This window comes from Salvelinus namaycush, chromosome 22 (assembly GCF_016432855.1).
Source record: "Salvelinus namaycush isolate Seneca chromosome 22, SaNama_1.0, whole genome shotgun sequence".
In the NCBI taxonomy this organism is placed as follows: Eukaryota; Metazoa; Chordata; class Actinopteri; order Salmoniformes; family Salmonidae; genus Salvelinus; species Salvelinus namaycush.
Genome location: NC_052328.1, coordinates 32,242,134 through 32,269,661, shown reverse-complemented (window position 1 = coordinate 32,269,661; position 27,528 = coordinate 32,242,134). Strand labels below are relative to the sequence as shown.

General features: G+C 44.1%; 2 protein-coding genes across 2 annotated transcripts in view; both read right to left on the bottom strand.

The window, feature by feature from the left end:
- LOC120017966 (calcium-activated potassium channel subunit alpha-1-like) overlaps positions 1-17,302 on the bottom strand; it is a 354,744-nt gene extending 337,442 nt beyond the window's left edge. The window contains exon 1 of the mRNA XM_038960926.1: positions 17,123-17,302. Within this exon, the coding sequence (XP_038816854.1) occupies positions 17,123-17,302 (180 nt within the window). The remainder of the gene's footprint in view (positions 1-17,122) is intronic.
- Positions 17,303-23,654: 6,352 nt separating this feature from the next.
- The window catches only part of LOC120017765 (disks large homolog 5-like), a 127,194-nt gene continuing 123,320 nt past the window's right edge, over positions 23,655-27,528 (bottom strand). Inside the window, exons 33-34 of the mRNA XM_038960738.1 lie at positions 26,345-26,454; positions 23,655-26,209 (exon numbers count right to left, since the gene is read on the bottom strand). Of these exons, the coding sequence (XP_038816666.1) occupies positions 26,106-26,209; positions 26,345-26,454 (214 nt within the window). The 3' untranslated portion in view covers positions 23,655-26,105. The remainder of the gene's footprint in view (positions 26,210-26,344; positions 26,455-27,528) is intronic.

Below are 27,528 nucleotides of genomic sequence, written 5' to 3'. Positions count from 1 at the left end.
GAATTGCGGTAGACAGGGGAAAAGGTGGATCCGGTAATATGGGGCATAACTTTGTTTTGGGCTAGAGACGCAAGCATGACTGTCACTGTGCTCCATTCTTCCTCTATGGCAGTGACAGCGAAGCCTAGTCAAACTGGCCTGTACTCTTGGTTCTAACAGGCAAAATTAATAATATATCCACTTCACGCACGCTGTGAGCCGCTCCAATAATTAGACGGTTGACAGGGGCTATGATGGGGATATGACGGGGGATATGACGGGGGATATGACGGGGGATATGGCGGGGGATATGGCGGGGGATATGACGGGGGATATGACGGGGGATATGACGGGGGATATGACGGGGGATATGACGGGGTATATGACGGGGTATATGACGGGGATATGACGGGGGCTATGACGGGGGCTATGACGGGGGCTATGACGGGGGATATGACGGGGGCTATGACGGGGGATATGACGGGGGCTATGACGGGGGATATGACGGGGGATATGACGGGGGATATGACGGGGGATATGACGGGGGATATGACGGGGGATATGACGGGGGATGAGGCTGGCTGATCACAGCTGTCACACATAATACTGGATGAAGCACTCATTCTGACATGACATATCTGACATGACGCTCTGTACTCTGATACTCTCTTTGTTGAAGGCGTAGGGGTGCATCCTGTGCACTGTCATTGAAACTTATGTCAGATCTACACGATTCATGTGGATGGCCTACTTTGAGATCAAAATATGAATATCACCAAAAACACCCGCATATCCCCTCCCAGCCGCATATCCCCTACCCGCCGCATATCCCCTACCAGCCGCATATCCCCTACCCGCCGCATATCCCCTACCCGCCGCATATTCCCTACCAGCCGCATATCCCCTACCAGCCGCATATCCCCTACCAGCCGCATATTCCCTACCAGCCGCATATTCCCTACCCGCCGCATATCCCCTACCAGCCGCATATTCCCTACCAGCCGCATATCCCCTACCCGCCGCATATCCCCTACCAGCCGCATATCCCCTACCAGCCGCATATTCCCTACCAGCCGCATATCCCCTACCCGCCGCATATCCCCTACCCGCCGCATATCCCCTACCAGCCGCATATTCCCTACCAGCCGCATATTCCCTACCCGCCGCATATCCCCTACCAGCCGCATATCCCCTACCAGCCGCATATTCCCTACCAGCCGCATATCCCCTACCCGCCGCATATTCCCTACCCGCCGCATATCCCCTACCAGCCGCATATTCCCTACCAGCCGCATATTCCCTACCCGCCGCATATCCCCTACCAGCCGCATATTCCCTACCCGCCGCATATCCCCTACCAGCCGCATATCCCCTACCAGCCGCATATTCCCTACCCGCCGCATATCCCCTACCAGCCGCATATCCCCTACCAGCCGCATATCCCCTACCAGCCGCATATTCCCTACCCGCCGCATATCCCCTACCAGCCGCATATCCCCTACCAGCCGCATATTCCCTACCAGCCGCATATTCCCTACCCGCCGCATATTCCCTACCAGCCGCATATTCCCTACCCGCCGCATATCCCCTACCAGCCGCATATCCCCTACCAGCCGTCATCTGCTTCTCTCCGTCCGCTTTTTCTGCACATCTCCATCAGTTTTTATCAATTTAGCCGTGATGGCGAGCTGGGGTGGCTTATTGGAGCGGCCCGAAGCGTGAGTGAAGTGGATACACTATATTTTCATTTCGCCTGCATGCTGACTGGCTACATCTCCGCTTGGTATGGCAACTGCACCGCCCCGATCGCAAGGCGCTACTGAGGATGGTGCGGATGGTCCAGTACATCACTGGGGCCGAGCGCCCTTCCCTCCAAGACCTCTATACCAGGCAGTGTCAGAGGAAGGCCCTAAAAATTATCAACGACTCCAGCCACCCTAGTCATAAACTGTTTTCTCTGCTACCGCACAGCAAACGGTTTGGGACCACAGGGTACCTGAACAGCTTCTACCCCTGTTGTGGAAAAATCATTGTTTATTTTCAGCACGCTGGATGGGTTCCAACCAACTCAATGCACCATAGTACACATGTCAATCAGGAGCTCTGCCTGGGCAGACCAAGCAGTTGTCTTATATACGGCTACACAGACAAGTTATATTTGCATGATTTAGCATAATTAATAAATCATTACCGTTTTGTTTCCTACATGCGAGCGACCAATACTGTTTCATAACATGTGACAGTCCAACACCTCACAAGGCTTCTCCTTTCTAAGCTGAGACCTTAAACTGAGATATCTTTAGTTTGTTCTCAAAACAAGGTCTGGGCGTACTGCCACTTGCATAAACACAGAAATTGGTTTACAAAACAGCACATGAATAGAACACAGAAATGAGTTATAAGTAAAGCACAAACATATAAATTCCCGTTACAACCCCAAGCCATAATACTGCTGAACAGTTCATCAAATGGCAACCCGGACTATTACACTGGCCCTTTTCTGCACAGCACTCTCTAATACTGACTTCATGCACAATCACTGGACTCTACCCACAGACACACGTGCGCACTCAAAAAACACACACACGCATATTGACGCCACACACATACAATTTCACACTTGTCACATACGCTGCTGCTACTCTGTTCATTATCTATCCTGATTGCCATGTCACTTTCACCCCTATCTACAGTGCATTCAGAAAGTATTCAGACCCCTTGACTTTTACCACATTTTGTTACGTTACAGCCTTATTCTAAAATCAATTAAACACATTTTTGTCACGTTACAGCCTTATTCTAAAATCAATTAAACACATTTTTGTCTTCCTCAATCTACACAAAATACCCCATAATGACAAAGCGAAAACAGGTTTTCAGAAACAGAAATACCTTATTTACATAAGTATTCAGTCCCTTTGCTATGAGACTCGAAATTGAGCTCAGATTAATCCTGTTTCCATTATTCATCCTTGAGATGTTTCTACAACTTGATTGGAGTCCACCTGTGGTAAATTCAATAAATTGGACATGATTTGGAAAGGCACACACCTGTCTATATAAGGTCCCACAGTTGACAGTGCATGTCAGAGCAAAAACCAAGCCATGACATCGAAGGACTTGTCCATAGAGCTCCGAGACAGCATTGTGTCGAGGCACAGATCTGGGGAAGGATACCAAACAAATGTCTGCAGCACTGAAGGTCCAAGAACATAGTGGCCTCCATTCTAGAATGGAAGAAGTTTGGAACCACCAAGAGTCTTCCTAGAGCTGGCCACCCAGCCAAACTGAGCAATCGGGGAAGAAGGGCCTTGGTCAGGGAGGTGAACAACAACCCGATGGTCACTGACAGAGCTCCAGAGTTCCTCTGTAGAGATGGGAGAACCTTCCAGAAGGACAACCATCTCTGCAGCACTCCACCAATCAAGCCTTTATGGTAGAGTGGCCAGACAGAAGCCACTCAGTAAAAGGCACATGACAAACCGCTTGGAGTTTGCTAAAAGGCATCTAAAGGAGAAACAAGATTCTCTGGTCTGATGAAACCAATATTGAACGCTTTGGCCTGAATGCCAAGCGTCACATCTGGAAGAAACCTGGCTCCATCCCTACGGTGAAGCATGGTGAGGACATGCTGTGGGGATGTTTTTCGATGGCAGGGACTGGGATACCAGTCAGGATCGAGGGAAAGATAAACGGAGCAAAGTACAGAGAGATCCTTGATAAAAACCTGCTCCAGAGCACTCAGGACCTCAGACTGGGGGAAAAGGTTCACCTTCCAACAGGACAACGACCTGAAGCACACAGCTAAGACAACGCAGGAGTGGCTTCGGAACAAGTCTCTGAATGTCCTTAAGTGGCCCAGCCAGAGCCCGGGCTTGAACCCAATCGAACATCTCTGGGGTGACCTGAAAATAGCTGTGCAGCAACACTCCCCATCCAACCTGACAGCGCTTGAGAAGATCTTCAGAGAAGAATGGGACAAACTCCCCAAATATAGGTGTACCAAGCTAGTAGTGTCATCCCTAGGGCTGTAGCAGTCACGAAATTTCATCAGCCGGTGATTGATAAGCAAATAACTGTTGGTCTCACGGTAATTGACCATTAATTAACATACACACATTTAGCATCTCCTGGCTTCCACACACAGCCTACAAGCCACTGGTGCAGACCTTTGGAACATCTACATTTTTAAAAAGTCTAATAAATCCATGTAATATAGCCTACACCTTCACAATAAATCCACCATTTATTTTAGACAGGTCTAAAGAAGCATGATATGAAGAAAATGTAGTCTATTTCAGAAGAGAACAGAATAGAACAGAATGTTAGGTCCTGCTCTGGCTATGCCAAATGACTGTGGGCTACACTAGTTCATTTAGCAGACAAGATTGGCTTCGAATTCAGTGGCATTATTTTATAATATTTTATAGTATGAAGAATACAATTGAACAAAGCCGATTAAAATAGAAAGGATATTTTCTACAAACGATTAGAGGGAGTGCGCACATGAGGCTATTCTGTGTTGAGCGGTTAACAAAGAAATAGTTTTTCCTATATGCTTAATTTAGAGTTATTAATGTAACTTTAGTTGTTCTACAAATGTTGGGCTATATGTTTAGATTTTGACTACATTGTAAGGATGCATGATGCGGCTCTAATGATGATTTGAAAAAAGTTAATTGAAAGGCATGAGCCCTGCTTTGTTTTTTGGCGCAGGTTGTACACACTTCAGTCTTTCATACACAATTTGAGAAGCACTTGATAATGCCTACAATTTCCTGCCGGCATCCCCCTTGTGTTGCCATAGTGCACCCCAAAAAAATCCATGCCCTTTGCTGCCCTCCACCCTAAATGCTGCCAGCTCCAAAGCATCTCTCACCTCACTCACACAGCTCTCCATCAAGTACATCTCAGACACATCGCACATCCTTATCCAATTCCATGGTGCATAATAAAAATATTGGGAGAACTGTCTATATTGACTTTGTCAGCCAACAAGATGAGTAGGCCTAATGAAGAGCCTCTGTCAGTCTACTGTCCCCCATAGTACAAAAGTTGACCTATTCTATTCTGAGCGAGAAATAAATATTCCAAACAGATCCCAAATTACGACAACCACTAGCATCAAAAAAACTTTTTTTTGCGCGATGTGGCTGACGCAACAGATCAGAACATTTAGCTTAAAATGTTGATAAACTATTAGGCTATTTCTTCACATTATAAGTGCAACAATGTGCACACGGCAGTAGGCTGTAAGCACGAATGTTCTATTAGCGGGAAACACCATTATCAAAAGTAACCACAAATACCATTATGCATGTAATGCTTCTACTATAAAGGCGCATTTTTATGGTGAAATTTATCTTCCCCAAACTTGAAACACATGTGCTGCTTATATATCTACCAGTTAGGCTCTACACCCCTTGTAATGCTGAGTAATGTACTCAATTTTAAGAACTTATTTGGCCACTTTAGTTGTGATACAAACATATAGGCCTATGGACTAGGCGACATGAGGTGTGCGACAGTGATTTAAAAAAGACGCCCAAAAAAAGGTATTGTTTCTTATGCTGGGCATCATTCACAAGTGATAATATAGAATTTTCAAGTGACAGGCTAATATTGTCACCCATCAGACTATTCTTGATTTAATCTTGTCTTTACATTTACTAAATAATATATGTGTGACATTTGTTCTCCCGCAATTGCATAGCCTATAGAAATGTTGCGCAACATGAGCTCATGAAGTGTTCAATATGATTTTCAATTACATTTGCAATGATGTCAGAGTGATTTAGAGGGACAATAGTGTGCTGATTACCAGACAGTTAGCAAGTTTGGTAAGGACGTGACTAAACGGTCACATGGAACTTGACTGCCTTCAAGACTCATGACCGCTGGTGTGGCGGTAATACGGTCACCGCATCAGCCCTAGTCACACCCAACAAGACTCAAAGCTGTAATCGCTGCCAAAGGTGCTTTAACAAAGTACTGAGTAAAGGGTCTGAAAATGTATATAAATGTGATAGTTTTTTTTATTTTAAATACATTTGCAAACATATCTAAAAACCTTTTTTTGCTTCGTCATTACGGGCTATTGTGTGTAGATTGATGAGGGGGAAAAAAATCTATTTTATAATAAGGCTGTAACGTAAGAAAATGTGGAAAAAGTCAAGGGGTCTGAATAGTTACCTGAATGCATATTACCTCCATTAACACATTTTCTTACTTCGACCCCCTGAGCCATCCATAATTCAAATTTCACTCCGATGCGCTAGTTTGACAACCACTGTTAGCTAGCTACTTGTATGACTGAATGATGGAGAATGCTAGTAAAGGGGCTACTTCAATTTCAAATCAATCCAAGATGGCTCTCTGGATAAAAGCAAATTTGCATCTACTGCCAGGCTGCATTAGTTTATCAGTGAAGTAGATCGAGTAAACAGTCCTGTAGCTTAGCATCTGCTTCATCTGAACACTTTTATTGATCTAGTCACGGGTGCTTCCTGCTTTAATTTTAGCTTGTAAGAAATCAGGAGGATAGAATTATGGTCAGATATGCCAAATGGAGGGCGAGGGAGAGCTTTGTATGCATCTCTGTGTGTGGAGTATAGATGATCCAGAGTTCTTTTCCCTCTGGTTGCACATTTAACATGTTGATAGAAATTAGGTCAAACTGATTTAAGTTTCCCTGCATTAAAGTCCCCGGCTACTAGGAGCACCGCCTCTGGGTGAGCGTTTTCTTATGGCGGAATACAGCTCATTCAACGCTATCTTGGTGCCAGCCTCTGACTGTGGTGGTATGTAAACATCTACAAAGAATATAGATGAAAACTCTCTCGGTAGGTAGTGTGGTCCGCAGGTTATCATGAGAAACTCTACCTCAGGTGAGCAATGGCTCGAGACTTCCTTAGATATCGAGCACCAGCTGTTATTTACAGAAATAAATAGACCGCCGGCCCTTGTCTTACCAGACGCCACTGTTCTATCCTGCCGGTACATCATATAACCAGCCAGCTGTATGTTGATATTGTTGTCGTTCAGCCACGACTCCCGTGAAGCATAAGATGTTACAGTTTTTAATGTCCCGTTGGTAGTTTAATCTTCCCTGTAACTCGTCCATTTTATTGTCCAAAGATTGCATGTTTGCGAGCAGAATTGAGGGGAGTGGGGGTTTATGCGATCGCCGCCTACTTCTCAGATGGCAGCCTGCCCTCCGGCCTCTTTTTCCGCCTCCTCTTCACGCAGATCACTGGGGTCGGGGCCTGTTCCCGAGGGAGCCGTAAATCCTCCGCCTCGGGCTCTTCAGAGTCGTGAAAGAAGAAATAGCATTCTGCTAGTCCGTGGTGAGTAATCGCAGTCCTGATGTCTAGAAGTTATTCTCGGTCATAAGAGACGGTAGCGGCAACGTTATGTACAAAAATAGTAAAATAATAAGTTACAAACAATGCAGATAAACGTCTGCCTTCTGCTCCAGCGCCATTTTACAGCACTCGAGCCAAGGTTTAAGGACCTGAAGTGCCTTCCCAGACCTGAGAAGGGTGAGGTGTGGGCTTTGGTCAGCAACTTGCTGAAGGAAGAGAGGCCTGCACAGCAACCTGATAAAGCAAAGAGTCAGAGCCAGCAAAGATGAAAGCTGCCCTCTGTTGAGTTCTGAGTCTGATGAAGAGGAGTCCATTGAGAAATATGTGGAGTGTTACAAAGCAGAGCCCAGTATCAACATGGAGGACTGTCCACTACAGTGGTCACAGCATCCAGGGGCACACACCAGGCTGGCCTGCCTTGCACGAAGGTACCTAGCAAAGCCTGCCACATCAGTACCTTGTGAGAGGTTGTTTTCACTCTGGGCATATCGTACAGAAGAAGAGAGCAGCTTTATCATCTGAAAATGTCTACAGGCTTGTTTGTCTTAGCAACTGTCTCAGTAAAGAGAAATAGGAGGATGACTGAAGTGTATGACACAGGTTCATGTTCTGTGGAATTCATGACATTGTTGGACAAGTGTATGCTCTGTATCCATAGAGCCAGTTTTTTTTCTTATAACCAACCCTCCAAATCAGTAAATGGGAGAACAATAATTTGTAATGACTGAAACAGACAGACACAGAGAGAGACAGAGAGAGAGAGACAGAGACAGAGAGAGTGTGTGTACTTCCAGAAAATGTATGAGGGAGTAGGTCTACTAGGAGCATTATTAAGTTACAGGACTTTTGTATTGTCTTAACTTGTTTATGGTGAATATGCCACTGAAAACATTCTGATAGAGAATATGTTGTGTGTTTCAGTCCCTACATGCCTTTAACTCAATACACTGCTTTTTTGCAAATAAAAAAAATAGCGATTAATTACAGAATGAAATGCGATTAATTACGATTCATTATTTTAACTCTTTGACAGCTCTAGGTTTAAAGTAATCGATTTAGTGTTATCTTGATGACTATAAACATCTATATTAATATCATCAATCTGAGGTAAAAAATATGAAGTTTCACTCAATTGTATGAGGTGAAAATTCGAGCTTGTGTAAGGTAGTAACGCAAACTGTCCACATTAGCAAAATTAGTGCTATATAAAATAATTTAATATGGCAAAATATTTCAACATTGGATGATCGTAGATGTTGCCCACTCAAACTATTGCAACAGTTACATCTAATTTAACCATTTTGATATAATTTCTCTCAAAAACACAAGCTCCTTACTCCTCCTAAAAGCACCAGGTACCACATTGGAACTGTACCGTATGAGGTTCTCTTTTCAATCAAATCCAAAAGAATTACAGGATGAAGTAATATCTTGTAAGCAATTAGGCTAATTGTTTTCTTAAACACAGTGGAGTATGAAATAAAGTGAAACCAGAAGTTCATACACACTTTCTGCTTGCCTTTATTTGTCTGAACCATACAGGCTCTATAACCAGCCACACAACTTGTATTGTCTTCCTGTATTTTGGGACATGAGCGTGCCAGACAGCCAAGTTATTCCCAGCATGTTATTCCCACTACATCAGAGCAGGATAGAGGGGCATGTTATTCCCACTACATCAGAGCAGGATAGAGGGACATGTTATTCCCACTACATCAGAGCAGGAGAGAGGGGCATGTTATTCCCAGTACATCAAAGCAGGATAGAGGGGCATGTTATTCCCAGAACATCAGAGCAGGATAGAGGGGCATGTTATTCCCAGGACATCAGAGCAGGATAGAGGGGCATGTTATTCCCAGTACATCAGAGCAGGAGAGAGGGGCATGTTATTCCCAGGACATCAGAGCAGGATAGAGGGGCATGTTATTCCCAGGACATCAGAGCAGGATAGAGGGACATGTTATTCCCACTACATCAGAGCAGGAGAGAGGGGCATGTTATTCCCATTACTTCAGAGCAGGATAGAGGGGCATGTTATTCCCAGGACATCAGAGCAGGATAGAGGGGCATGTTATTCCCAGGACATCAGAGCAGGATAGAGGGGCATGTTATTCCCAGTACATCAGAGCAGGAGAGAGGGGCATGTTATTCCCAGGACATCAGAGCAGGAGAGAGGGGCATGTTATTCCCAGGACATCAGAGCAGGATAGAGGGGCATGTTATTCCCAGGACATCAGAGCAGGATAGAGGGGCATGTTATTCCCAGGACATCAGAGCAGGATAGAGGGGCATGTTATTCCCAGTACATCAGAGCAGGAGAGAGGGGCATGTTATTCCCAGGACATCAGAGCAGGAGAGAGGGGCATGTTATTCCCAGGACATCAGAGCAGGAGAGAGGGGCATGTTATTCCCAGGACATCAGAGCAGGAGAGAGGGGCATGTGTGTCAGTGAGTAGAAACTTATCACGCCCTTGTTGGACGGCTGGGAGGTACGCTGCCGACTCCATGCCAGTATCAACAACACGTGACACAACGCATTGAAGTCAACCACTGACAGCCTACTGTAGTAGCCAGGCCATAGGGAGGGACAACACATACAGTAGGCTACAGTGGACAGGAAAGGTTAGGAAATTGCCCAGTGCTCATACACAGTTCAGATGAATGGACCACTGCACATTTTGAAAAGACATGTGATATTATTACGTTTTTAAAGTTCTTTCTCAATTTTATTTCTCACTGCATTGTTGGTAAGGGTCAGGTGCTTTTTCTATGCTTCCCTTTCTGAAGTTTCGTTTTTCTTCAAAAACAGCTGAATACACAATATTTTTGGTTAAGGAAAATATATTTTACAACATTTTAAATAGTACAATGATTCTCTACACAATGACTGCTTGTTTTGTCACAAAATCTGAAATTAGGCGAACTATTAGAAGTTTAGCAACCAGGAAATGGCGGAGTGATCACTGCATAGTGCCCCTTCAAAGACAAACAAACTGTAGCACCACCTCTCAGGCTGTCTCCCAATGTACTGCTGGCACTCTACTTCCCTTCCAGTGTGTGTGTGTCCTGGCCTAAACCTTGCATGTAGTCCCCAGACACCTAGTCTGGTCATAGGAAGTACAAAGTAGGAAGTACAAGTCAGCAACACTGGGACACTAAGAGAAAATAATAAGATAGGCCCATACTAATAAGACAAACAGTGTTCCCCACTCCGCATCACTGTGTGGCCTACTGTACGCTAGTAACCTCTATTAGATATGCACATATATGAGCATGGTTTTGGGTTGGAGAATGATGTTCATCGACTACAGCTCAGTGTTCAACATCATAGTGCCCTCCAAGCTCGTTACCAAGATCCAGGGACTGAACACCTCCCTCTACAACTGGATCCTGGACTTCCTGACAGGCAGGGTAAACAACACCTCTGCCACGCTGACTCTCAACACGGGGACCCCCAGGGGTGTGTGCTTAGCCCCCTCCTGTACTCCTTGTTCACCCATTACTGGGTAGCCAAGCACGACTCCAACACCATCATGAAGTTTGCTGACAACACAACAGTGGTAGGCCTGTGTCAGAGGAAGGCCCCAAAAAATGTCAAAGTTCCAGTCACCCAAGTCATAGACAGTTCTCGGCTAACGCACGGCAAGCAGTACCAGAGAGCCAAGTCTAGGTCCAAAAGGCTCCTTAACAGCTTCTACCCCCAAGCCATAAAACTGCTGAACAATTAGTCAAATGGCCACCCTGACTATTTACATTCACCCCCCCTTGTTTATACACTGGTCCTACTCACAGTTTATTATCTATGCATAGTCACTTTACCCCTACCTACATGAACAAATGACCTCGACTAACCTGTACCCCGCACATTGACTCGGTACCGGTGCCCCCTGTATATAGCCTCCACATTGACTCGGTACCGGTGCCCCCTGTATATAGCTTTAGAACTGCATTATCCTGTTTCTTCTCTCACATTTCACCTGTTTTATTTCATATCAATATTACTACCTTCTTTCTGCATTGTTGGGAAAGAGCTCGCAAGTTAAGCATTTCACTGTACTTTATTGCACATGCTGTATCCTGTGGATGTGACCAAAAAGCTTTAAAATGTTCCCCTTCTGCAGAAAACACCTGCCTGCGTGAATGTGATAGGTGAGAACACTGAGTTGAGTGCCCATCCAGTGATCAGGAAGGGAAGGAGATGAGGTTAAAATAGATGGAGAGGAAGCCATTTAACAGTATTGGGACATGTCCCAGGGATGGTACAGAGAGGGGGTAAGGTCATGAAATGCAACACCACCTCACACGCATCATCCCCCCCAGCCAACAGTTCCCCCCTGATGCCCAGTATCCCCAGCGCCAGAGGCCCCCGCTGCCCTGAATCCCTTTACTATCACCATGCCAACGAAGCCGGCCTCGCCAGTCAGCTGAACACAGATCCGGTTTCCCTCCTTAATGCTCCCAACAAGCCTGTTCCCTCTGTGGCCAAGTGTCAAACCAACCCCTCCCCCCAAAGTCACCCCCGAGGACTAGCACCACTCTACCCTGCCTTCACCCTGAATATCTTTATACATTATATTGAGAAAGGCAGGTGATCCATCCAGAGACCCAGGTCAGGCATGGTTGCGTTAGAACCGCTCCCCAGGTACAAAGCCCCGGGTGTGTGTTTCAGCTGGGCTGCCTGGTTGGCTGGCTGGCCTGGGTGATGTGTTCACGCTGGTAATTAAAAGGTAATACAGGAAAGAGACTCCTGAGAAGCTGTTAGCCCTATAGCTCTCCCTGGCATAATCCTAATTTGAGATGCAGGAAAATGCATACAACTCAAATCTTAGCACAAATTTTCCATTGAGATCAATGTACGATTCAATGGTGAAGTAGTTTCACGCATGCTTCTCAAATTAGGTTTCTATCCTTTAATTACTCCTAACCAGAAGGGACACACCATCGTCACGTTAACAAACATCATAATGCCCGATTTTACATCAACCAAATCGGCTTAAGGGGTTCGCCGCAATCTGTCATCCTCTAAAGACTGATATGGCTCTCTGTGTTTCACATATAACACAGAGACAGGACAAAGTGGATACACACACACACAAAAGTATGTGAACACACATTCAAATTAGTGGATTCGGCTATTTCAACCAAAATCAAGCACACAGCCATGCAATCTCCATAAACAAACACTGGCAGTAGAATGACCCATAATGAAGACCTCAGTGACTTTCAACGTGGCTCCATCATAGGATACCATCTTTCCAACAAGTCAGTTCCTCAAAATGTCTACCCTGGTCAACTGTGTCGTGTCTGGACTATCATTAAATGTGAAGACTGCTATTTTATCAAATCTATTCTCTGTGTAATTATTATTACGTGATTAAACCAATCATGTAAACTTTAACTAGGAAGTCGGGGCACCAAGGGAAAATGTTTATAGAGTCTCTATTTCCCAAATCGACTCTTCAGATATTTTCATATCTTATCGATTAGTCTTCTATTAATGTATCATTATTACCTCATGAGTTCTCATTACTGAACGTCGCAAACCCTTGGATATCTGCACGAACCCAGCCCTAAATGATGAATCATCGATATACAAATTGGCTTAATTATTTATTTACTGACTAACGAAATAACCACAGAAATACATAAAACAAACAATAGATATTGGTTACTAACACAATGCATTGATAAGTCCCTAGTGGGCTAAACCGGTATGACGGCTTGGTAGACAATGAAAGGGGTGGGGACAGATAAAAGAGCGGGAAAAACTAAATGGATTCACTACACACAGTTGATAATTATCTTAATTCAAATGCTAATCCTTTGCACATGAACGGCCGCTCATTCGAGAATAATTGCAATGTATATATTTACATCCGTATGTCATTGTCGTCTTCTCTGTTGGAATTGCCGGTCCCTATTGCCGGTCAGTTTATCAGAGAGTCTTCCCCAGAAGTCAATGTTTTTCGTAGTTGTCGCTTTCTCCGCGGCTCTGGATAGTGTCTGTTGTAATGGATACGCCAGGCATACAGATGGTCGTAGCATAGAATAGATTATTCCGCGGATGTCGGTATTCTCGTACTAGACTTACGTAATTTCCAGCTGCAGACTAGAAATTCTACATCTAGGATTTGCTCTTATTCTGTAGTGATCGATAGTCTCAGAGTTGAACCATTTCCATTTCCAGCCAACGCTACAAGCTGTATGGTCTCCATGACCTATAGAGTTGTTGTTCTTAACCATTTTTTTTTCTTTATCCCCTTTTTCTCCCCAATTCCGTGGTATCCAATTGTTAGTAATTACTATCTTGTCTCATCGCTACAACTCCCGTACGGGCTCGGGAGAGACGAAGGTCGAAAGCCATGCGTCCTCCGAAACACAACCCAACCGCACTGCTTCTTAACACAGCGCGCATCCAACCCGGAAGCCAGCCTCACCAATGTGTCGGAGGAAACACCGTGCACCTGGCGACCTTGGCTAGCGTGCACTGCGCCCGGCCCGCCACAGGAGTCGCTGGTGCGCAATGGGACGAGGATATCCCTACCGGCAAAACCCTCCCTAACCCGGACGACGCTAGGCCAATTGTGCGTCGCCCCACGGACCTCCCGGTAGCGGCCGGCTGCGACAGAGCCTGGGCATGAACCCAGAATCTCTGGTGGCACAGCTAGCTCTGCGATGCAGTGCCCTAGACCACTGCGCCACCCGGGAGGCCCGTTCTTAACCATTTCACATGTTGCGTCAGCTGCATGTTTTCTAGTCTAATGGTCTATAGAATTGTAGACATTCCAACGTGGGGACTCCGTCCCGGCGTTCTCTGACTTCATGTCAATTTTTTAGGAAGTGGGTTTTATACGCTGTGGAAAAAGAGACGATTCCATGACGCATGATGTAATGTCTGGCCTCACGGGGGCGTGGCCACTGTCTAGTTAAACTTTATATGAAAATCCAAACTCTCATTTAGAAGGCTAACATCACATTACACCTTTTTACAAATAGTTTCATATTTACTCATTCATTTTATCCAACATCTATATGTAAATCTGATCTTTGAAAAGTGTACACAAACAGAGATACAGTAATGTGGGTTTCCTGTCCTTCATGAGATCACCAAATGAAAAACACTCGTCATGACTGTCCCTTAAGTGTCCACGGACCACTCCCACATTCTCAAAAATAGAAATATTGTTTAATTATTAAAACTTTTGATGTCCAAGGGTCTCTCTGTGTTCCACAGTTTACATTCCAATCTTGAACACTACAGAGCATAGGGGCAGCGTGTTTTATGACCGAGCATAAAACAGCCGACTTCCCACTCGTAGAGCGATCCTTCAGATCGCCACAGGAGAGTTATGACAGCTCTAAGTGCTGTTATTGTGAAGTGGAAACGTCTAGGAGCAACAACAGCTCAGCCTGGGAAATGGTAGACCACACAAACTCACAGAACGGAACATTGAAGTGCTGAAGTGTGTAAAATTTGTCTGTCCTAGGTTGTAACACTCACTACCGAGTTCCAAAGTTCCTCTGGAATCAACATCAGCACAATAACTGTTCATCGGGAGCTTCATGAAATGGCTTTCCATGGCCGAGCAGCCGCACACAAGCCTAAGATCACCATGTGCAATGCCAAGCGTCGGCTATAGTGGGGTAAAGCTAGCCAACATTGGACTCTGGAGCAGTGGAAACTAGTTCTCTGGAGTGATGAATCACGCTTCATCATCTGGCAGTCCGACGGACAAATCTGGGTTTGGCAGATGCCAGGAGAACGCTTTCTGCCCCAATGCATAGTGTCAACTGTAAAGTTTGGTGGAGGTGGAATAATGGTCTGGGGCTGTTTTCATGGTTCGGGCTAGAGAAATCTTAACGCTACAGCATATGATGACATTCTAGACAATTCTGTGCTTCCAACTTTGTGGCAACAGTTTGCAGACGGCCCTTTTCTGTTTCAGCATGACAATACCCCTGTGCACAAAGCTAGGTCCATACAGAAAAGGTTTGTCGAGATCGGTGTGGAAGAACTTGACTGGCCTGCACAGAGCCCTGAACTCAACCCCATTGAACATCTTTGGGATGAATTGGAATGCCGACTGCGAGCCAGGCATAATAGCCAAACATCAGTGCCCGACCTCACTAATGCTCATGGCTGAATGGAAGAAAGTCCCTGCAGCAATATCCCAACATCTAGTGGAAAGCCTTCCCAGAAGAATGAAGGCTGTTATAGCAGCAAAGGGGGAGCAACTCCATATTACACTGTACATGTGCATGTGAAGAATAAAACTTGAAGTTGAAATTAAGGGATGGTGGAGGCTGGAGGAGGGTGGATGGAAAGAGTGCCCTTTGCCTGTCCTGCTGTCATCCCTCTGATGCCCCTGGCTGTCACAATACAACACCCAACAGAGATGAGCAGAAAGGGGCCGTCCCCCCACCCTATGCCAGGAGGACTTTGCAGAGGGGCAGAAAGGGCCCTCTTTCTCCCTCTCGCAACCTTTTTTGGGGGGTGCAATTTTAAAACTGATTTCCGGTAATATGATATCTGAGTGAGAGTGACTAACAAAAACAATGGGGACCCCCTAGAGGTCAGGGCTGCTGGACACTTATATAACTGGCAAGACCAACTTACTGTTAATTGAAAATGTTAGTGACTGTCAGTGACTGACATAAGAGGAAAACGGCTGATGCACTACCACATTTCAAAATGGCATGTTATTATATTATGCTACCAGTAAGTTGAGACCCCGACTGGCCTCCTAAAACATGTTTTTTTAACCGACAGCATCATCTGTGCAGAGACTGGAGAAAACAATGAAATGCTCTTGGAATTGCAGCGGTGTATGTTATGTTACGTGTGCAATTTGATTTGATCTGTGAGGTGCCCACCTCGGAGGTCTATAACTATCCAGCTAAACCAACAAGAGGACCACTTGTGCCCTATACAACACTGAGTGATAGCAAACTGAAGCAGTCTTTTACCCACAGGTGATTCATACATGATTCATTCTTTATGTGGGCCACCCCTAGCCTACTGTTGCACTGGAACAAACCAACTAGGCAGGCAGCACAGCAGGGGCATCCATACAGTCTATTTTCAGATCAGCCATCCAGGTTACATTCATCAAGCAACACCACCAGGCATTTCACAGACACAGAATACTGAAATATACTAAGTATTGACTCTACTGAAAAACATGTAATAACTGGTTTCCCAGGGGTCTGGAATATTATCATAAAATAGAGAATTTTGCAGCCTATATTAGGTGTACTCCCCTACCACATAGACTGGCCTGTTGTATGTTGGTGACAGTTGTCTAGCTATAGGGTAGTTGACAGCTCCTCAGCCTACCCACTGGGAAAAACTGGTTGCATCAACGTTTTTTTTCCACAATGTGGAAAACTTTACTATTTTTTTCACCCTACCTTTAACCTAAATCCAATAACATGTTTTGTTGATTTTACGTTGAATAAACGTTAGTTGACAACTCAACCAAATGTAAATCAACACTATAAGTTGATGGTGAGTCACTATCTCAGTGAAGGCTAAAGCAACAACACGAATTGGACTCAAGTCAATATGCCATGGTAAATCAACCACCCCAGTCCAGGCCGGGGAGCTTTTCTAAACAATGGAGGACAACGTCGGGTCATAAGGTGGACAGTAAAATGTGTCAAGACAGACAGTGGCGTAACATCTATCACCGTAAATGTGACATTATGCACAACTTGCCTTTATAATATGAGCGCCACATCAATAACCAACCGTTGACGGTTGAGGTGTTTGTCATTACCTTCTTTTTGATGTTACAGTGGCAGCAGACGGTCCACAGGTATTTGAGGGTCCTCCACAGGAGAATGATGAAGAGACCCCCGAAAAACGTGACCATGGAGGAGGCGAGGAATGCCCACCACATGCGCTGGCCATTGTTGTCGCAGGGCACGTCTGGCGAGAAGGGGATGATCACGTCCATCTTGGACATAGAGATCGAGGCGTCCGGATTTTTGTTAAAATAGTTATTTCTACTCATCATAGAGTTGCCGCTTCCATGGGGAACGGTGGCGTCCGCCTCAGCTAGCATCTAGGAGCCTTGGAGAGCCTATGCCAGCGTCCCCAGCCCCACTCACCAGCCATATTGCTTTAAAAAAAACTATGCGTTGTATATTCTCACCCGCACTTAATTAATTGTATGTTTATTTCAATCTATTTCAGATTTCCGCGACAGTCGAAAACGCCGCACGCACTAACTGGACCGAAATAGCCGGTCGGTGTCCATTCGCGAGAGGCATTTAAATCCGCAGTAATGACAAACGTTGAGCGCTTTTCATTTTGTGAGGTTTTCCGAGTTTTTCAGGACCAATGCCATGGCAAAGATGGTCTGTCTCATCTATCAGCCGTCGAGGCTGCCAATGATGTTTCAGATTATGATAGGCGCAGCGACATTGAAAAAGGGCTGTTTTCTTCAAACAGTTTCTGTCTGACCTCCCAAGTCGTCTTCCATCCAGGGATTCGGTCGATTAACAGCGGAAAATCGATTTCACTTTTCTAAACGCCAATTTAATCGATAGCCTCGATGGTTTTTGAATGGCAGAAGCTATTTCAAGTTCCCAAACTGTTGCCAAGATGCGAAAACACAAACGACATCATCTAGCGGCGTGTTCGCTTTCTGACATACAAGCGCTCGGGTGATGTCGCCTTCGCAATTGACTGTCCCCATTCCTTCCCCTTCATCCAGCCCAAGGTCGCACAGTTCGGCCAGTTGATAGTGCCTGTCAGAGCCGCTCGCTCCACTGAATGCCAGAGAGATTTACAGGTAGGAGGGGCGGTGCGTAGCTCAAACCGCTCAAAGATGGTCAGAAAGCAGTAATACCGCCAAGCGCTGATGTTTATACCAAGTGCCAGCCACTTGTCTCAGTCAGTTCCTATTGTGCTTTCAAGACCACTGAGAACTCGGGAAAAAACTAGATCAAGTCATGACGTCAGGTCGGAAAGTCGGAGATCTAGAAAGAGCCACTGAGTTTCCGACTTGGAATTCGGAGTTGGATGACCGTTCAAAAAAAAATCCCAGTCGCATCTTGTTTTTACCGCGTTCCCAGTGGTCTTGAACGCAGCATTAGGCAATACATTGCGCTCTTTCGGTGTAATGTATTCACGTGACACATGTCTCTGAGCTACATATGTGACTGTCATGTTCATTTGAACAGCAGCCCACAATAACTCGTACTGTGATGCAGCAGCAACTTCGGTTTGAAATGCCAAGGCTTCCATTTTAGGACAGTTATTAGATTGGCCACAGATGATTCCATCGAGTTCATACAACACAGCAGTTGTCCCCATTTTAATTCTCAGAACTGAACCTGATGATAGGAGTTTCCCTTGCTAAACAGGCTTCTGTCACTATAATGATATTTTCAAATGTTCTGTTATCTGTACATTACATTGGCTTATTTTCATCTTCATTTGAAGGAGGCTCCTTCAATCATTCACCATAATATGTGTTTCCAGTGCCAAAGCCCTTATTCTGCCCCCAGTCAATTATCCTTTACATTCTGAAGACAATTAGACAGAGGATAAGACAGGAACAGGTGCCACCCACAGACAGATGCATCAGTGGCCTATAGAAAGACATGGTGTGTCTCAGGACAGGACGGTCACAGAGGGCGCATGAGGACCCACAGCTGGGAGTGGGACTTGGACTGGAACCAGTGACCTCACCCTTCCAGGGAAAGTACACTAGGCCTGCCATGTGCCATAAAGGTTCAGACCTCTTGTCTTGACAGAGGTCATAGTGTGCTACACTGTCTCAACACCTCCCCTATTACCTATGTCCTTTGAGGTCAAAGCCTTGAATACTTTTCACCATATTCTATACTAACTACACTGTTGAACTGATCTCAGATCTGTGTTGATGATAGAGGCAGACTGGCACAAAAATCGGCCCATCTGTGTTGATGATAGAGGCAGACTGGGGCAAAAATTTGGCCCAGGCATTTCTAACACACCGACCCATTTTTTCCCCTTGAGGCCCCCATTTTTAGCCAGATAAGGATCCTTTTTGCACGAAAAATCAAAATTTGACAGTCTCACGGGGTTAAAACTGGACCAGCCCATCTGGTGTATGCCAGAAATGCCAGATGCCTAGTCCGCTCCTGGTTGATGAGACCAAGGACACACAGATCAAAAATATTTAAATCAATCAACAGTTTCAGGGAGACGTGTAGCCGCAGATCGTGGGCGACCCTATGCTGCCCCACTTCTTGTGTATTGTTTTCACTTTGAACGAAAACAAGGGGGTTGACCCCTGAGCCGCCTTGGGCTGTCTTTCTGGGCAGCTGCAACCTGGCCTCAGAGCATTTCAAATGATTCTGTACGTAAATTCGTGACACTCCATTTAGTATGATCTGTTGCGTTTCGTATGGTATTTATTAATTTGTGGATGTCCATCATCCATTTCGTATGATATGTTACGAATTACAATTTGTAGGATATGTTACCAATTGCAATTCGTACAATATATTAAGAATTTGCAAAACGTACAATATGTTACTAATTGCAATTTGTACAATATATTAATTAACAATTTGTTGTTGCTAACATAAAGGTGGCTAGCGCTAATGTTACCTAGCTGGCTAACATTAGCTAGGGGTTAGGGTTAAGGTTATGAGTTAGATTAAAGGGTTTTCGAATGGCTGAAGATATTTCAAGTTGCCACAATGCGAAAACACAAATGGCATAATCTAGCAGCGTAGGGTTGAGGTTAGGAGTTAGGTTAAAAGGTTAAGGTTAAGATTAGGGTTAGCTGAAAGGGGTAGGGGAAGGATTAGCTAACATGCTAAGTAGTGAGACCAGACTGCTGGGCAAGGTGCGTCTTTGTGTTAAATCCTGCCTACTTGAATGCCCCTGCTGCCATGGCCTGGTCATCACTAGTTACCACAGCCACAGTCATAAACCCTGCTTATTTCTAGCATTTCTCTTCTTAAAATCAGATTTTATGTTGCGTTCACGTGCTTGTCGGAACTAGGAAACTCAGAAATGTCCAACTTCCCAACTGGTAGAACGCGGCACGTGTTTCGGAAAGTATTCCGACCCCTTGACTTTTTCCACATTTTGTTACATTGCAGCCTTATTCTAAATGGAATAAATCTTTTTTTGACAGAAATCAACACAAAACCCCATAATGACAAAGAAAAAACTGTTTTTTAGAAATGTTTGCAAATTTATAAAAAATAAAAAAAGAGAAATACCTTATTTATATAAGTATTCAGACGCTTTGCTATGAGACTCGAAATTGAGCTCAGGTGCATCCTGTTTCCATTGATCACCCTTGAGATGTTTCTACAACTTGATTGTGGTACCTGTGGTAAATTCAATTGATTGGACAGGATTTGGAAAGGCACACACCTGTCTATATAAGGTCCCACAGTTGACAGTGCATGTCAGAGCAAAAACCAAGCCATGAGGTCGAAGGAATTGTCCGTAAAGCTCAGAGACAGAATTTTGTCAAGGCACAGATCTGGGGAAGAGCACTAAAACATTTCTGCAGCATTGAAGATTCCCAAGAACACAGTGGCCTCCATCATTCTTAAATGGAAGAAGTTTGGAACTACCAAGACTCTTCCTAGAGCTGGGCACCTGGCCAAACGGAGCAATCGGGGGAAAAGGACCTTGGTCAGGGAGGTGACCAAGAACCCAATGGTCACTCTGACAGAGCTCTAGAGTTCCTCTGAAGATGGGAGAATCTTCCAAAAGGACAACCATCTCTGCAGCACTCTACCAATCAGGCCTTTATGGTAGAATGGCCAGATAGAAGCCAGTCCTCAGTAAAAGGCACATGACAGCCCGCTTGGAGTTTGACAAAAGGCACCTAAACTCTCAGACCATGAGAAATAAGATTCTCTGGTCTGATGAAACCAAGATTGGTGGTTCCAAACATCTCAAGCATGATCAATGGAAACAGGACGCACCTGAGCTCAATTTCAAGTCTCCCACTAGCAAAGGGTCTGAATACTTATGTAAATAAGGTATTTCTGTTTTTATTTTTAATACATTTCCTAAACTTTCAAAACCTGTTTTCACTTTGTCGTTATGGGGTACTGTGTGTAGATTTTCTTTTCTAAATACATTTTAGAATAAGGCTGTTAACAAAATGTGGAAAAAGTCAAGGGGTCTGAATACTTTCCGAATGCACCGTATGTAGAGGACACAGTTGTGACTTATTTAGTGGTAATTGTCTTTTTACGTGGATTTTTACATAGGTGAGGCTTGACTAATGCAGGGTTGAGACATGGTTCCATAGGCTTGTGTCTGTTCGATGCATTTGTTTATTTTTCCAATAAATATGCAGGAATACTTTTTGCAGGATTTCACACAAAATAGTGTGCCATCCCGTAGAGGAAGGATGATGAGGCTTTACTAATACAGGGTTGAGAGTTGAGGAGGTGTGACGCTTGGCTAGGGGAGGGTTGAGCTCTGAGGAAGAATGACACAGTTCATAATATGTATTCCGTACACGTATTTGACAAACTGGTCTCCATTTGGGTGCCAAGCTTTCCATGACAACAAAAACAGTGTTCCTATTCTATGGAATATGGTGGGAAACTTCCTCCAGCTAATACATCAGCCTATCTGATTGCGTACATAATTGTGAATAATATTATATTTTTTCAAATCTTTGATATGGAGTGAAAGAGTGCACACTTTGGGGAGAAAGGGGAGCAAGATAGCGGTGCTTGAGGGTTGGTCCAAGGGCCTGGCAAACGGGATAGGGTATGATGGGTAGGTGGGTCATGGGGCGATCTCTCGCCCCAATGAGAAGGCCAGGGAGCTGGAGGCCAGTTATGTCCTTGAACATCATGGGAAGAAGACCATGTGACCTTAGTTACAGCTTTGAGGAAGTGACCTTGAGCATTGGAAGCCCAATCCACCAATCAGATCTGGTGTAGCTAGAGGCTGCCTAACTTGATGGAATGGGGAATCACACAGCACAAAGTGCATTTCTGGTACTGGACTGTATAGAAATGTTGTGTCTAAGTTTCTTGGATTTACTGACAGTGAAGATACTGTAGTTTATCAGTAATGAGAATATTGTAATTGAATAATTTCCCCAAATGGAATATAATCATACGAATACAATTTTGGGGGGGACATTTAGCTATTTTCATTGTTAAATCCATTACAATGATCAGTGTAGGACCATTTGATGACACTGTTGGCAAGACCGTTGGCCAGAACAAAGTAATTCAGTAAAAGAACATGACCCTGTTCTCTAACATTCAGTCTGTCTTCCCATCCTGTACACTGATGGGAGAGGAGTCAGAGGACTGGACAGGTGAAAGTCCTGTCTCTGTGATGTCAGCCAAGAGTGGAAAACCTGGTTGATTGTTGCTCTACTAGTACATCTTGGTTAGGGATGCCGGTTTGAATGCAGAGGAATGTGTCGCGAGCTTTGTCTTTTCTGAGAGGCCGTATCTCTCTACAGTGATCCAGAGAGATACGGCTGCCTTCTCATTCTCTGCACAGAAAAATTGATGGATGTTGGTTTTATCTGCCATGTCATTTACTCTGCTTTCAACTAAATTATTATTTTTTTAATTATAGTGCATCTCTGAAGGGCGGCAGATTTTAGGGGCATCATATTTCGGAATGCGAAACACTGCATTTTCCTGCTTTATATCAAAATCAAAATAAACCTCTGTGCAGTGTGTCTTACATGTATTTGCTGGGGATCTGTCCTCTATGGATCTGCTGTGCGTTCTCATCCAGCTGCCAGACCATCAGGGGCCAAAGCTGCCCTTTAGGTAACTGTGTGTGGTGTCTGGTTGGGTACCTTTTCAATGCAAAATGAACAATAACTACTGTATTCTATTTCCAAAGGGGATGATTGAACAGTATTAAGTGGTCTACATTTAATATTTCCTAGTACTGAATGAAACAAGGTTGTCAACTAACTCATTCAAGAACAGGGGGAGATAGCGAGACACAAATAACTGATGACTCCTACTTGCAGAGATAATCAGCGATCAAGTCGTGGAGATCTCCACAGGTGGTTGTATCCTTAACAGCATGCAGCAAAATGGCAGTTTGGTTGTTAGCCAATGTCAAAGCGTTCTTGCAAGAGCTGCACTCTCCCGATTGGCTGTTGTGTAGTCACGTCGCTGAAATTTGCATAAACTTTTGGAACCTTGAACACTGCTAGCTCGCTGGTCGCCAACCGTTAAGTCACTGTGTCTCCTCGCGTCTTCTTCCATTGAAAATGACTGCAGCTAGGTCGCTGATATTCTCGCCAAGTGTAAATCCCCAGTAATGAGTCTGACACAGAAGCCATGTCATTGCGATAGAGAAAATGACTTTTATTCTAATGTTAATGTCTCAACATTTGATACATATCACATTATTTTTCAAAGAAAATAAAAATAAACCCGCAGAACAGTACCTGGCAGCTTGTCATTCTTCTTAGAAATACAACCATTTCACATGGCATCCCTCATTTTAAACCATCTCTACCTACTACAAAAAAGGTACATTACAATTGTACTTAATATACCTATCATACAGCCCAATAGTCAAACTTCAGATCTGATTTTCCTTTGAAAAACTGTGCATTAAGTCCCTTTTTCAGCGAGAATGCAAATTTGGAGGAGCATTCTGTCTATTTTTTAATAATCTTGATTAGAAAACAACAAAGGCCATCAATGAAATGTATGGAACTAATGTGATACATTTAAAATGTGAATTAGTTAGTAAAAATGATATAGTACCTATTTATTTATAACGTCTACTGGGAAACCTAGGAACTATTTGTTAAGGTCCACAGAATAACAAGTGCAAAACAGAAATAAAAAAGATCAAACTGACGTACTGGATTTTGGCACATTAGGATGCAGGAGAATGTGTTTGTGCCGCTTAGATAAAAAATAAAAAATAAATTAAATAACAATGGAAAAAAATGTATCACTAACATTTAAATGGTTTTATTAAGGAATAAAGAAAATATATTTGCTCCATGGTGTCATTCTGGTTTGTGAGTACATTTAAAAAAGGTGACAACCAAAGACAAAAACAGTAAAACATGCAAATACCTGCTAAGACATGACTACTGAACTTCCACAGGCCTGAGAACTAGTTGAAATACATGTACTATAGAATAATTAATCTGCATACTGTTACAGTCCATAGGCCCCCGTGAGGCATGTACACTCACACACACAAACATATTATATATATATATATATATATATATATTCTCTATATTGTCTTTAAATATGTGACAGATAGATATGTGATGGAGACACAGTGGTCTGTCTAGCCCTGGAGTGTATTCTGAGGTGGTCGCCGTCTGGCCTACCCTCACAACCTTGCAATTGTCATATGCTCTGTACTGTTTCATTCCAAAACAAGCTCTGGGGGGGCCCCAGGACCGAGTTTGGGAAACCCTGCTCTATAGTGTTTGTTTGCAGAACTATAGTGTTAACTTGGGTTGCAAAATTCCGTGAACTTTCAATAAAATCCCTGGTTTACCGGAAATCCTGATTGGCGGATTTCCTGCTTATTCACCTCACGATTCCGGGAATCCTCCGAATGGGATTTAAGAAACTACAGGGAATTTTGCGACCCTAGTGTTAACTTCATGGTGTTTGCAGATCTGAAGGTAACAGATGGGTGTGAACAGCATGGTGATGGCTCTAGCTAGCCTTCCAATGGGCAGTGGGGAGGTCCTATCACCATATTGCTTCTACTTATCCTGTTCCATCAGATCGGAATGGGGGCCTGTCTCCTACGGAAGGCACTTCCGATAAGCCCGTAAACTGTCCACTCACGTGCAGTGACCATAGAAACGCAACGAGTAGACCAGACAACATTCGCTACTGCCATGTGTGATTTTCATGGCTTTTGCTTTGCTATAGACACACAATTTAATTTATTGACACAGTTACACACGTGATGCACACTGAAGTTTGGTCTGATTGAAAGCTGTAAAATATTGTTTGATTTGACCCATTCAAAATCTCTTTTGGATAAAACATTTTTGACAGAAGACCAATAAGACATATCGCTTGGAGAGGTTTATCTGTTCTACAGGTAACGTTTCTATGGCGTCAACTTCATACCAATATCAAAGACCATGTTTCAATCCAACCAACAAAGTCATTACAATTCATCAATAATATTACTCTCGCTCTCTCTCGCTCGTACACACACGATTCATACGCACACAGTTATTATTATTCCACATTATTAGTTGTCATTCATTGAACGGGGTGTGTAAAACAGGGTGATGTCATTTGATACACAGGTTTGATTTAAGGGCTGATTCTGGGTCAGGGGGGTCTAACACATTCCAGCAGAACATTTAACAACAACACTCATTTCTTAACTGTAAAAGGCTGCTTACAATGCAGGTTTACAGAAACACCACCTTAAAACCCTTAGGGAAGACCAAATGAAGAGTAACACCACCTGTCAGTTCTACCAACCTGCTACAGATTACAGAGAAGAAAAGGCTCTGGTTAAAAGGTACAAATCAACACCCTGAAAACAATAACAAAAATATCTAGCTTACATGTGTAGTAGCTTACTGTAGTGTACCTATTGGTATAGTGTGGAAGGTTTTGTAGTGTTTGTTGTGAGTGGAGAGGTGCAGTGCAACAGGGTGCAGTGGTGGCCTCCACCCTCTAGGGGAGAAGGGTGCAGTGGTGGCCTCCACCCTCTAGGGGAGAAGGGTGCAGTGGTGGCCTCCACCCTCTAGGGGAGAAGGGTGCAGTGGTGGCCTCCACCCTCTAGGGGCAGCCAAGGGGAGTCCACAGGACCTTACTCTGTTCCTGGTCAACTATAGTTATGATCTGAGTGCAAATGTAGGGCAGAGTGCCGCCCTGGACAATACCTGGAAAGATACAGGAAGGGAAGGGTTAACTAGGTTAGAAAATGACACACGAAGCCACATACGCATATGCATCCACCCACCCCCACACACAGCCAAAGGGAAACAGAGACAGTGCAACATGCGTTGAATACCAACCTGTAAAGAATGTGCTATACTCCTGCTCTATCTTCTGTGCTACCTCAAACTGCTCCTTGGAATGTTTTTGAGAGACCTTGTCCCGCAGGTACACTGGATCCTTCTGTTCCCTGAGGAGAGGAAACCAGCACAGAGTATTAACACAGCCTCACTACCAACACAGACAAACCAATATAGAGTAATAACACACAGCCTCACTATCAACACAGACAAACCAGCGCAGAGTATTAACACAGCCTCACTACCAACACAGACAAACCAATATAGAGTAATAACACACAGCCTCACTATCAACACAGACAAACCAACAAAGAGTAATAACACACAGCCTCACTACCAACAAAGACAAACCAGTGCAGAGTATTAACACAGCCTCACTACCAACAAAGACAAACCAGTGCAGAGTATTAACACACAGCCTCACTACTAACACAGACAGGTAAACTGCCAAAATAAAGGAACCGCCAACATTGTGTCTTAATAGGGTTTTGGGCCACGATGAGCCGCCAGAACAGCTTCAACGCACCTTGGCATAAATTCTAGCGATTGTTGTCCGCGGTTCTGAAACATCAGTGCTCTGTTGAATTGGCGCCTTTAACATTTTAGTAATTTAGCAGACGCTCTAATCCTTTTCCTAGACCATGTTGCATTATAGCAAAGTTAACCAGCATATTGGTGTTGAGAACAATGCGGCGGAGGCAGCAGCAGAATGAGGAGATGAGAAAACAGCACTTGCCTTAAATTGTCTAAGAAAAGTGGGAAAACCAACTTAAATTAGGTATATAATCAATAGCCTAATTGTTTAAAAAAAATATTTCACCTTTATTTAACCAGGTAGGCCAGTTGAGAACAAGTTCTCATTTATAACTGCAACCTGGCCAAGATAAAGCAAAGCAGTGTGACACAAACAACAACAAAGAGTTACACATGGAATAAACAAACGTACAGTCAATAACAGAATAGAAAAGTCTATATACAGTGTGTGCAAATTAGGTAAGATTAGGGAGGTAAGGCAATAAATAGGCCATAGTGGCAAAATAATTACAATTTAGCAATTAAACACTGGAGTGATAGATGTGCAGAAGATGAATGTGCAAGTAGAGATACTGGGGTGTGCAAGTAGAGATACTGGGGTGTAAAGGAGCAAAAAAAACAAAATCAATATGGGGACGAGGTAGTTGTAT